This window comes from Epargyreus clarus, unplaced genomic scaffold (genome assembly GCF_041222505.1).
Source record: "Epargyreus clarus isolate Ecla_fem2 unplaced genomic scaffold, WU_Ecla_fem_2.2 ptg000013l, whole genome shotgun sequence".
Classification (NCBI taxonomy): Eukaryota; Metazoa; Arthropoda; class Insecta; order Lepidoptera; family Hesperiidae; genus Epargyreus; species Epargyreus clarus.
Window position 1 is genome coordinate 4,417,966 of NW_027332221.1, and position 12,059 is coordinate 4,430,024.

The 12,059-nt window shown below is 34.0% G+C and overlaps 1 protein-coding gene across 1 annotated transcript; it reads left to right on the forward strand.

Moving 5' to 3' along the window:
- Positions 1-3,527: 3,527 nt before the first annotated feature.
- Positions 3,528-4,826, forward strand: LOC140746738 (uncharacterized). Its single transcript, XM_073078838.1, has 2 exons — positions 3,528-3,853; positions 4,760-4,826. The coding sequence occupies exons 1-2, from the start codon at positions 3,528-3,530 to the stop codon at positions 4,824-4,826; spliced, it is 393 nt and encodes a 130-aa protein (XP_072934939.1).
- The last annotated feature ends 7,233 nt before the right edge of the window (positions 4,827-12,059 follow it).

Genomic DNA, 12,059 nt, shown 5'->3' on the forward strand with positions numbered 1-12,059 from the left:
AAAACTATAGAATTTTTCAACAATGTAGTTTGTAATAATTATGATGTAATTATTCTAAGCGAATCTTGGTTGAACAGCAGCGTCTTCGATTCAGAACTGTTTGATAGTCGCTATGTTGTTTACAGGCGAGATAGGGAATCTAGTGGTTTTCACAGTAAAAAATGTGGGGGTGGAGTAGTTATAGCCGTGACTAAGAGATTATTTTCCAGACGCATACAGAAATTTGAATCGAATTGCGAAGATCTGTGGGTCCAAATTGAATGTCACAACATACGAGGTAAAACAATACCGATATTCATATGTGCAGTCTATCTTCCACCTCCCGTGCAACGTCATATTTTAGAAGAATTTTTGTCTAATTCAAACCGTGTTTTTGAAGAGAATAACATTTCAAATATACTTCTTGCAGGTGACTTTAATTTGGGTACAATTGATTGGAACTTTTCAAATGACTCAAGTGCACTAACAGAAAATAGTACTAATAGTCTCTATACTGGCATGTTGACAGATTTCGCTACACTAAACAATTTAAGACAATATAATAATGTCAAAAATAATAAAAGTAAAATCTTAGACTTAGTTTTTTGTAACAGTAATATTTCTAACCTCAAAATCAACACCAGCCCTCTCTCTACAGTCGACGCATATCATCCTCCTATAACATTTGAATTATCTCTTTATTTTGAAGCAGTACTTATTCCTTGCAATAATTACCGTTTTTGTTTCTTTAAAGCTGATTATAATAATATTAATAAATATCTTAGTAATATATGTTGGTCTGAAGAGTTTAAAAATAACAAATCAGTTAATGACATGCTACAGATATTTTACAGTCACATTCGCACAGCTATAGAAATATTTGTCCCTAAGTATTTGCCTAAATCCAAGAAATATCCTATTTGGTTCTCTCGCGACTTAATTAACCGTCTGAAGGAAAAGCTTAAATATCGTAACAAGTTACGCAAGTTCAACAATAACCCTTTAGATCTTCTAGCATATGAACTGGCGAAAAAGAGATCTCAAAATCTTATGACATTATGTTACAATGCTTACATTACTCGTCTTGAAGAAAGCTTACGCTCGAATCCTAGGCTTTTTTGGTCGTTCATCAAAAGTAAAAATATGAAACACAGCCATTATCCTGCTCAAATGACCTTCGATCGCCAATCTGCATCCGAAGGAGAAGGTATTTGTAACTTATTCGCTAAACATTTTTCAACAATGTACAACAAACCCAGTAACTCCTCGCAAGGAATGAGCGAACCTATAGCTACGTTAACTAATAACTATCTAACGTCAATCAAGTTTAAGGACGATCAAGTGTTAAAGATTTTAAAAAGACTTGATACTCATAAAGGAGCTGGAGCTGATGGAATTCCTGCTGTCTTCGTAGTTAATTGTGCATTCACCCTTACTCATCCCTTGCAGCTCATTTTTAACAGATCCCTGCAAAGTAGCACATTTCCGTCAGACTGGAAACTGGCTTTAATCGTACCCTTATACAAAAATGGGGATAAGGAAAATGTTCAGAATTACAGACTAGTTTCTATTCTCCCAGTGTTCGCAAAAGTATTCGAGCAGCTTCTTTACCCAATTTTATCTTGGCAATTTAAACAATCGGTAATCCCAAATCAGCATGGTTTTATAAAGGCCAGGTCAACAGCTACAAATTTAGTCTCCTTTCTTAATAATATCAAGCTAGAACTAGATAAGCGATCTTCAATTGATACGGTCTATGCGGATTTCAGCAAAGCATTTGATCGCGTAAGTCATGAATTACTTCTATCCAAGCTTTCGGCCTATGGGGTCGCCGAGCCACTGCTTAGCTGGTGTCGCTCATACTTGACTAAAAGGGAGTCTTTGGTTGTAGCAGGAGGTTACTCATCCGAAACTTTTCCAATATTCTCTGGCGTCCCGCAAGGATCTCATTTGGGCCCATTATTTTTCAACATGTTTATCAACGACATTGGCAAATGTTTTCTTCATTGTTACTATTACTTGTTTGCGGACGACCTGAAAGTCTTTAGAGTCGTTAACTCACTTTCAGACTCAGCGCTCTTACAGGATGACCTCAACCGCCTTACCAAGTGGTGTAGTTTAAACAAAATGGATCTTAATATTTCAAAATGCTTCGTAGTCCACTTTTCTAGGAAAAAAAATCAAACTAACTATAATTATAAAATGCACAACGAGGTACTGGATGAGAGGGCTAACATAAGGGATTTGGGTATTATGATAGACAATAAATTAAGGTTCAACACACATATAGACAATATTTGTTCAAAAGCTTTTCAATGCCTCGGCTTTGTCTTACGCAACTGCAGAGATTTTAAATGTCCCAAAACAAAAAAAATACTTTATAACGCACTTGTGCGCAGTGGTCTAGAGTACTGTAGCGTAGCATGGAACCCCTTTTATGACGTTTATATTAAGAGACTTGAAAGTGTTCAAAAACGCTTCCTATGGCACCTTACCTACTCGTGCAACCTAGCTCAAACTATTCAGAGCTATACAGATCGGCTGAAACATTTTAATATGACATCGCTACTGAATCGAAGACGAATGCTGGACCTATTGTTTCTTTATAAGCTTGCAAATGGACTGCTTGATGCCCCGGAACTTGTTTCACAGCTAAACTTTTCTATTCCGTGTAAACTACCCAGAGCGTCAAGATTTTATATTTTCGAAGACACTCATTGTTATTCAAATCTTGGTCAGAATGCACCTCTTAACAGAATGGTTCGCGAATTCCGGGAAGTTTCTAAACGTACAGATATTGACATTTTTACGCATGACATTTGCAAGTGCAGAAATAGTTTAAAATTAGTCTAAAAAAAAAAATATTTAAAAAATATTATCTACAAATGTACGTGTTCACTTCACCCTTATAATTGTATATACTCGCTTCTTTATATAGCATGCAGTCTTCACCTGTAACTGTAATGGCACTCACCTACTTTCTCTAATTATTTCACGCTTTGGTAATATGTTTAGTGTACATTATGTTGGTGTTCAATAAATAAATAAATAATAAAATAAAATAAAATATGAATCATGTATAAATTAATCTATAATACTTTGCTGGACTGGTTATGATTTAATGAATAATGTGTATATACCTACAATCTGTTCCATTAAATGTCATATAACCACACATACCATTATTTAAGAGTATTTGGCACATCTTACAGCCTCTTAGGTATAGTACATTGGATTAAACCAATATGTGGGATTGTCATAGGCTATAATTTTAAACAGTCATGTCTTATATATGATTTTAGACTAAAATTATCGCGGAATTGAGACATTTTATTATGTAACGGGTACTCACGATATGCGTTTTTTATTGCCGATATTTCGACCCAGTTGCATGGATCGTGGTCACTGGTACTGGACCCAATTGCGTTAGAGTTTGGAGAAGATATGTAGATGACATCTTTGCCATCATAACAGGAGGACGGGGACAGGTAGGAAGTTATTTAGATTATCTGAACTCTGTACATGCCAGTATGAAATTCACTTGCGAAATGGAGGACAATGGGAAGTTGGCATTCTTGGATGTCGCATTAGAGGCCCGCCCTGATGGTACATTTAGTCACGCAGTTTACCGGAAACCTACTCACACGGATAGATACTTACACGGCACTTCACACCACCACCCCAGACACTTAGCTTCGGTTGCAAAGTCCCTCACGAACCGGGCCTATGAATTATGTGACAATGATCATTTGGCGCAGGAGTTGGAACACCTGGAAAAGGTCCTGCGTCTCAATGGCCACGCAACTATAGCCAAACGAACTGAACGGAATCATAACACCACCAGCGTAGTGGAAAGGCATTCCGCATATTTCCCGTATGTGAAAGGTGTCACGGATAAGATAGGGAGGATTTTAGATCGAAAATATAACATAAAAAGTATATTTACGCCTTTTAAAAAGCTCGCGGCCTATCTTCGTTCCCCCAAGGATACTATTCCATACCAGTGCCCAGGGGTCTATAAGGTTGACTGTAGTTGTGGTAGCTCGTATATTGGGCAGACAAAACGAGCCATATCACAACGCATCAAGGAACATATCACCGCAGTCAAAAATAATGACCCTAAGAAATCTGCGGTAGCCGAACACATCCTCAGTTCAGGTTGTAACCACTGGATTGAATTGCACAAACCTCAGGTGATCTCCACTGAGCGTCATTACTTTCCTCGTTTAGTAAGAGAAGCAATAGAGATCAAGAAACATCCTAGGAACTTCAATAGAGAAGATGGTTTTAAGTTAGCCCAAACGTGGAATCCAGTGGTTAGTTTATGCAAGTCACAAATAGTGCAAAGTACGGTGCGTAAGGATATTGTCAGTGTTGTGTGTCGTGATATGAAACCTAGAAAAGAAAAACGAACTAGACGTAGGGTAGATAGATTAATCTACCACTAGTACTTGTCAACGGTTTCTCCCCTCCACCTCAGTTTCGCCGTGACCACGATCCATGCAACTGGGTCGAAATATCGGCAATAAAAAACGCATATCGTGAGTACCCGTTACATAATAAAAAGTCATGTCTTATGTTTTATAATAAGTCTCTATGAATATTCCTCGTTCATTCTGATTACAAGATATTGGTTCTATCAAAGTATAACTTGTTTCAGTTATTTGAATATGATGACTGTAACGACACAGTCTTCTTCGACTACAAACAGTCATACCGTAATATCTCTCTCGCAAATATCACATGGTATTTACAAGAAAGTGTAATGACTGATATTCAGGCAAGCGTCGTGGTTCATGGATCTTTACATGGTGACCAGGACGGAACCAATGGAACCATGGAAATAAATGTAAGTCCATTACCCGTAATGCTTTTGTATGGCTGTAATGTCATTTTGTTCTTCACATTTTTCTAAAAAAAATGTGTGATCATGGGGATTCACAAATATATAATTGTTATTATGTGATGTGTCGGATGCTCCAAAACGGTTTGCCATATTACAGCATCCAACACATTGGTTTTACACTTTAGGGTGACATCCCTAATATAATCATGTATTATGATATTTATGATTTTGGATCAAAAATTTCAGCTCAATCAGATCCCGGAAAATGGGTAAAATTTACTGATTTACATACAAATTAATAAAGCAAGTTAAATATAAGTTTGTAATAAACAGAATATGTTGTACCTCATAACTATTCACAATATAATTGAAGCTGCGCATCAGTTTTATATAATTAGGTCAAATGTGAATGTTGTTATATACTGTACCAAGTTTATCTAGTGCTTGCAACGTAAATATTATCAAAACAAGAGTATCCATGCAAGCATTATTATTATTGTAAATAACACTACTTGCCACAGAATTGATTACGCATAGAAATGTACTTGGGATTTATTGCAATTTGTATTTTGTTGTATTAAGCGATTATTACCAAATTTTATTTGTGTCTATGTATAAATCTGAATAACTTTAGAAATAAATATATAAAAGATGCAATTAATTTGTCAAAAGTCAATGATTGTACGTCAAAATCTTCAAAACCTATTGGGATCAAACTACGAAGTGACTTGATATATGGCTGTCTTCTGTTACAAATACAAATATTATAACGGGTGAAGTTCCAAGAAATGACTACCTACATGAATCTAAATTAAATTATGAATTAAAATTTATTTGTAGTAAATATGTAAATGCTGTGTATATAGACCTTAATTATAGTAGAGTCATACCCCACTATAATATATTTGCGTTACACTTAGCCAGACATTTATTGCGAGAAATATTATGCATTTCTTATCACTATAACATGAAAAAATATATTTTATCCTGTAAGTTAAAAAGACAAGAAACATTGCATAAGAATGCTAGCACTCAAACTACTTATGAGATGACCAATGACTTAATTTGTAAAAAATGTAATATAAATATAAATTGTCCCGACAGCTCGGTAAAACAAAGTAATGTAAATTCTTGTACTATACCGTGTAATAATAATAATGATTTTTTTCGCGTGTAATTGGATTAATATAATGCATCAAAATATTAACGGTCTTATTAGTAAATCAGATTTATTAACCGTGCATCTTAATGACTTATTGAACAAAGGAATTGACATTGATATATTGTGCAGATAAGTGAACATAATATGATTAGTGGTGATGAGTATCATTTAACATTACCTAATTACATTCTAGCATCACATTGTATGCGAGATACTAGACATGGCGGTTGCTGCATAATTACTAAAAATACGATTAAATTTAAGGAAATACGGGAGATTGTATGTTCGTCAGTATTGGGAGTAGTTGAATTTTCTGCTATAGAACTTCTGGATCATGCTGTCTATATCGTATGCATATACAGGGCACCGAAAAATAATTCATCATCGTTTGATACTTTTTTCAATAGGTTAAATGATATTCTGTCAAAATTAGCCTCTAAAAGGAGACACTTAATAGTGTGTGGAGATTTTAATATAGATTTATTAAAAAATGACAAGTATTCCTGTGAATTTCAGAACATTATATTGAGTCATAATTTAAAATTCGAATTTAAGCAACCAACTCGCATTGTCAGTAGTTTGTGTATTGATAATATCATACATAATATTAAGGGCTGTAAAAATGAATTAAAAGATTATGCACTTTCAGACCATACTGCACAAATACTAAGATTCCCGACAGAAAAAAAAATGTATACTTACGAGTAAGTATTTATGTGAACAAACGTGATTACTCATCGGAAAATAAATCTACATTTAAAAAATATATTGCACAACTCTCTTTTAATACTATATATAAAATAAAAGACCCCAATGAAGCGTTTAATTCATTTCATGATCTATTTAAATTGATTTACGATTTCTGTTTTCCTTCAAAAAAATATAAAATATCCAAGAAAATTAAGCCGAAATGGCTAACACGGGGAATTAAACAAGGAAGCAAACGGAAAAGAGAACTACTTTGGCAATACAGACACTGTCGCAGTGATGCCAATAAAATCAAATACAAATTATATGCCAAACGATATAAATTAATAATAAGGCTGACTCAAAAATCGCAAAATATTTTTTACATTAAAAATGCTAATAACAAATCAAAAGCCACATGGAATATAATCAATAAAGCCAAAATCAACCGCCCAAAAACGGAAATAACTAAATTACTTATTGACGGGTCAACCATAACTAACCCTTTTTTTTTTTTTTGTTTACGAGGGGGAAACCTTCAAAAGGTACCCAGTGTCGTGGGAGCGACGTAGGGTTATGTGGGATTCTTACCGCTCTAAAACCCCCCGGTGGCCGTCCTCGGCGCTGCGTAGAGGGCTCCGGGATCTCCAAAGGAACGCAACCGGAGCCCTCTTAGCGCGTTGCCCCGTCGGGCTCCGCCCAGGTGAGCTTGGCGCTCGCCACACCGTCTGGTGCGTACGACGGTATGCGACCACACATACCGCCGTCCTTCCCGGGGCCGCTGGCTGGGCGGTTCGAGCTCCCACTCTTGCCACCCGCAATCCCGGAAGCCCCCTCTTAGTCGCCTCTTACGACAGGCAGGGGATACCGTAGCCCTATTCTGGTCCCGAAACTACAGGGACAACCATAACTAACCTTAAGGAAATAGCAACATTTTTTAACAATCACTTTATTGACATAATCAAAGACCAAAACAGCAACATAAATGAGCCATCTGATTTAAACTACAACATCGTAAATTCGATTTTTATTCCACCTTCACTACCAGCAGATATTCATACATTAATAAAAACATTACGGAACACCAACAGCTCAGGGTATGACGGTATAATAACAAAAATAATTAAAGAAGTTCCAAATCAAATAGCACCGGTGTTAAGTCATATATTGAACATGTGTATTGAAAATGGCGTCTTTCCTAATAAATTAAAACAAGCAGTAATCAAACCTTTATTTAAAAAAGACGATTCGGCAAATGTAAATAACTACAGACCAATAGCACTCGAAGATATTTGAGAAATATATCTATAATTGCATTTACAATTTCATAGAATCAAATTGCATCCTAAGCTCATGTCAATTTGGGTTTAGACGAAATAAAAATATTAATTTAGCAATATTCAATTTCTTATCGACAATTACGCATAATATAGATAAAAAACGTCCTGTAACGGCCCTGTTTATGGACATCAGTAAAGCTTTTGACCACGTAAACCATGACATTCTCTTAAATAAAATATACAAATATGGAATAAGAGGAAATGCCTATAATCTCATAAAATCCTACTTAACAGAAAGAGAACAGGTCACACAAATAACAAAAATATGTATGAAAACAGCCAGCGAAACCGTATATGAATCGGATCGAAGAAAAACATTATTTGGTGTGCCACAGGGCAGTATCTTAGGGCCTTTATTATTTTTGGTTTATATAAATGACCTACCTGAGACAATAAACCATCATATGACTTTGTTTGCTGATGATAGCACAGCTCTATTTACAAATGACGATTTAAATAAATTAGAGAATGACATTAATAACACACTGACAGAAATAATACATTGGTTTGAATTTAATAATTTAAATATTAATCTGTCAAAAACTAAAATAATTAATTTTAATCATAAAAATAATAATGATAGTAAAAGCGTAGATATAAATTATTTAGGTAATAAAATTGAAGAAACGGATCATTTTAAATTTCTAGGTTTACATATTGACAAAAAACTAAGCTGGAAACATCATATTGAACATGTTTGTAAAGCATTGAATAAATACTCATATCTTTTAAGAAGACTGCGAAATATAGTAGATCAAACAGCTGTATTGACGGCATATCGCTCACTCGGCGCCGAGAACGATAGTTGTGCCTACGATAAGTTGTTATTTTACATTTAAGACATAATAGTGTTAAAACAAAAGTTTCCTTAACGCCTTATGCTTTAGACCTACTTTGGACTGAGTGTAAAAATACGTAAAAAAGGGGCGGCCGTGCGATAAACAACGTTTGATATAGTATAAGCAAAAGTTACAGATAAAATGATGCGTTCGCCTGACGGATTTAAATCATCTTCATTATCAAATTTAAATCGTTTAATGAACGAAGACATCCCCGCTACTCAAAATAAACGGAAGCGAAAAAACTCTGAGAGTGACTTCAAAGACGAAATTAAAGAAATGTTAAGTGATTGGAAACGACAGCAGGACACTAAAGACGCAGAACTATATAACAAATTAAAGTCAATGGAATCACAAATATCAGAGCTGATTGCATCAAATATTGAATACAAGAATATCCTAGAAACAAATGCACTAGCATTTATTGATTTGAAGAATCAGTATGGTGAAATCACGGATCAGCACAAGAAGGCGTTGGAAAGAATAGATATTCTAGAAGAGCGACTAGAAGCTATTGAAAGGAAAGGAAATGAAAGATTAATGGAGATAAGTAATATCCCTCATGATAGAAAATTAGATTTAAAGGAAACAGTAGAAAATTTTCACAAATTACTCGGGAAAAGTCAAGTTACAAAAGACATCACTGCAATCTCTCAATCAAACAAAGGTAAAAAGAAGTCCATTGTTATAGAATATAGAGATTTAAAAGTGAAAGAGGAAGTAATGATCTCCGGTAAAACTTACAACAAAACGAATACTTTAAAACTTAACACTGAAAGCGTTGGTATTGAAGGTGACCGAGAAAATATTTTTATATCTGACCTACTCACACAAACATCCAAAAAGATATATTTCATAGTAAGAGGACTTAAAAAATCTGGAAAAGTAAAATACTGTTGGATTTCACGTGGCCGGGTTATGCTTAGAAAAGACGACGGAACTCCAGCTGTCTACGTTAAATCGGTATCACAAGCCCAAGACTTTATAGACAATATGTTGTGACTAGTGAACCAACACACATATTCTGGAAATATTGTATATTATTACATTTATACCCCAAGTAAAAAAACATTATTAAGTAGGCAGATATTATTGAAATACGATATCTATTTATTTATAGTAAAAATATATGTACACAAATCACATCACACATTTACCACACACTCATCACAAATCACAAATACACACGCAAACTCATAAAATATAACCATCAGCTGCGCAAAATTTTCGAGGTACAGTATATCATAAGTAATAAATTTATGAAGGATTACCACAGCCAGTATCTTAATCTCATTATAATATATTATCTATACCCTAACTATGGATGACATAGGAAGCAAGTTGCCCGACATTGATAATAAAATCTTTGTCGGGAATGCTGTGCTTGTGGATAATCCTGATTTATGTACCAATCATATAGATACATCAAAAAAATCTTTGAAAATTATTGCGCAGAACATTAGAAGCATAAACCATAATTTCCATGACTTTGAAATTTTATTATCTCGCCTTAACATCAATTTTGATATAATAACTTTAACAGAATGCTGGCTCTCAAAAGCTGATATAATTCCTATATTACCGGGTTATGAGTCATCTAAAACTGAAAAGCACATAAATCAGAATAGTGGCGTTATTGTATATATAAAGAATAGTATCAAAAAAGTAAAAGTTAGTGAGCCACTTCTAGATGATGCTAATATACTACTGGTTGAAATAGGTGAACATTCAGCAATTATCAACATTTATAGACCGCCGTGCTTCAACAATATAGAAAGATTTCTTTTATCATTAGACAATTTACTATTACAACTAAAAAAATATCAAAATATAACAATAGTTGGAGACATTAACATTGATATAATAGATAACAGTAATGACAGTCGATCCTCTCATTACCTTAATTTATTAGCCACACATGGATTTGTACCATCACATTTGATACCAACAAGAATAAATAGCTGCCTAGACCATTGTTTTTTTAAAACTAAATATCCTACAACTACGGTCATATGTGATTCGACAATAACTGATCATGCTACCATAATTACTGCAATTCAGTATAATAATACTAACTTAAATCCAGAAACTCATACATTTACTCATAAAATTAATTATCCCGCAGCTATACATGAACTATCCACATTGAACTGGGAATCTACTATTTTCCAACACACAGATCCTAATAATGCTACAAATACATTTCTCGACATAATTACAACTATATTAAAAAAGCATACCATTATTAATAAACTGTCCAAAAGAAAAATCATTCTAAAGCCATGGGTATCCCCTGGACTTTTGAGATGTATACGGTTTAGAGATAAATTACATACAAAAACAAAGAAAGAACCAAATAATGAAATACTATTAATATCTTATCTACGATACAGAAACTATTGCAATAGAATCCTTAAAAACTTAAAAAAGCAATATGAGAGAAAGCAAATACAAATTAATAAAGGTGATATAAAAAAAAACATGGCAAGTAATTAAAAATATTTGTAACATAAATCAATCAAATAACAGTCCTACTGAGCTATTGAACCTAACTAATAACCCTAAAAATTCAATTTCGATGGTCAATAAACACTTTGCTAACATTGGACGACACCTATCAAACAAAATATTAAATAAGCTTGGTACAAATGAAGACAAATTAAAACTAAATTCAACATGTAATACTAATAATTTTATATCAAATTCATTTGTGTTATTACCTACAGACCCTGTTGAAGTAAGAAACATTATTTTATCATTACGTAACTCTGCATCATCTGGATGGGATACTATACCATCCAAATTCTATAAAATGGCGCTGGACTTTATAGTGACCCCCATTACGTACATATGCAATTTGTGCTTAACACATGGCGAATTTCCAACCAACTTAAAAAGGTCTATAGTAATACCGATATTTAAAACCGGAAATAGAGACTGTGTTAATAATTATAGGCCCATATCGCTCTTACCTACTATGTCAAAAATTCTAGAGAAAATAATAAACTCACGCCTTCAAGGTTATCTTGAAAAGTATAAGTTATTATCATCTAACCAATTTGGATTTAGAGCAAAAATGTCTTCTACAGATGCTATAAATAAACTCGTTACTCATATTGTACAAAAGCTAGATAACAATGAAAAATGCGTGGGTATATTCTTAGACCTCACAAAGGCCTTCGACACTGTCTCTATTCCACTATTAC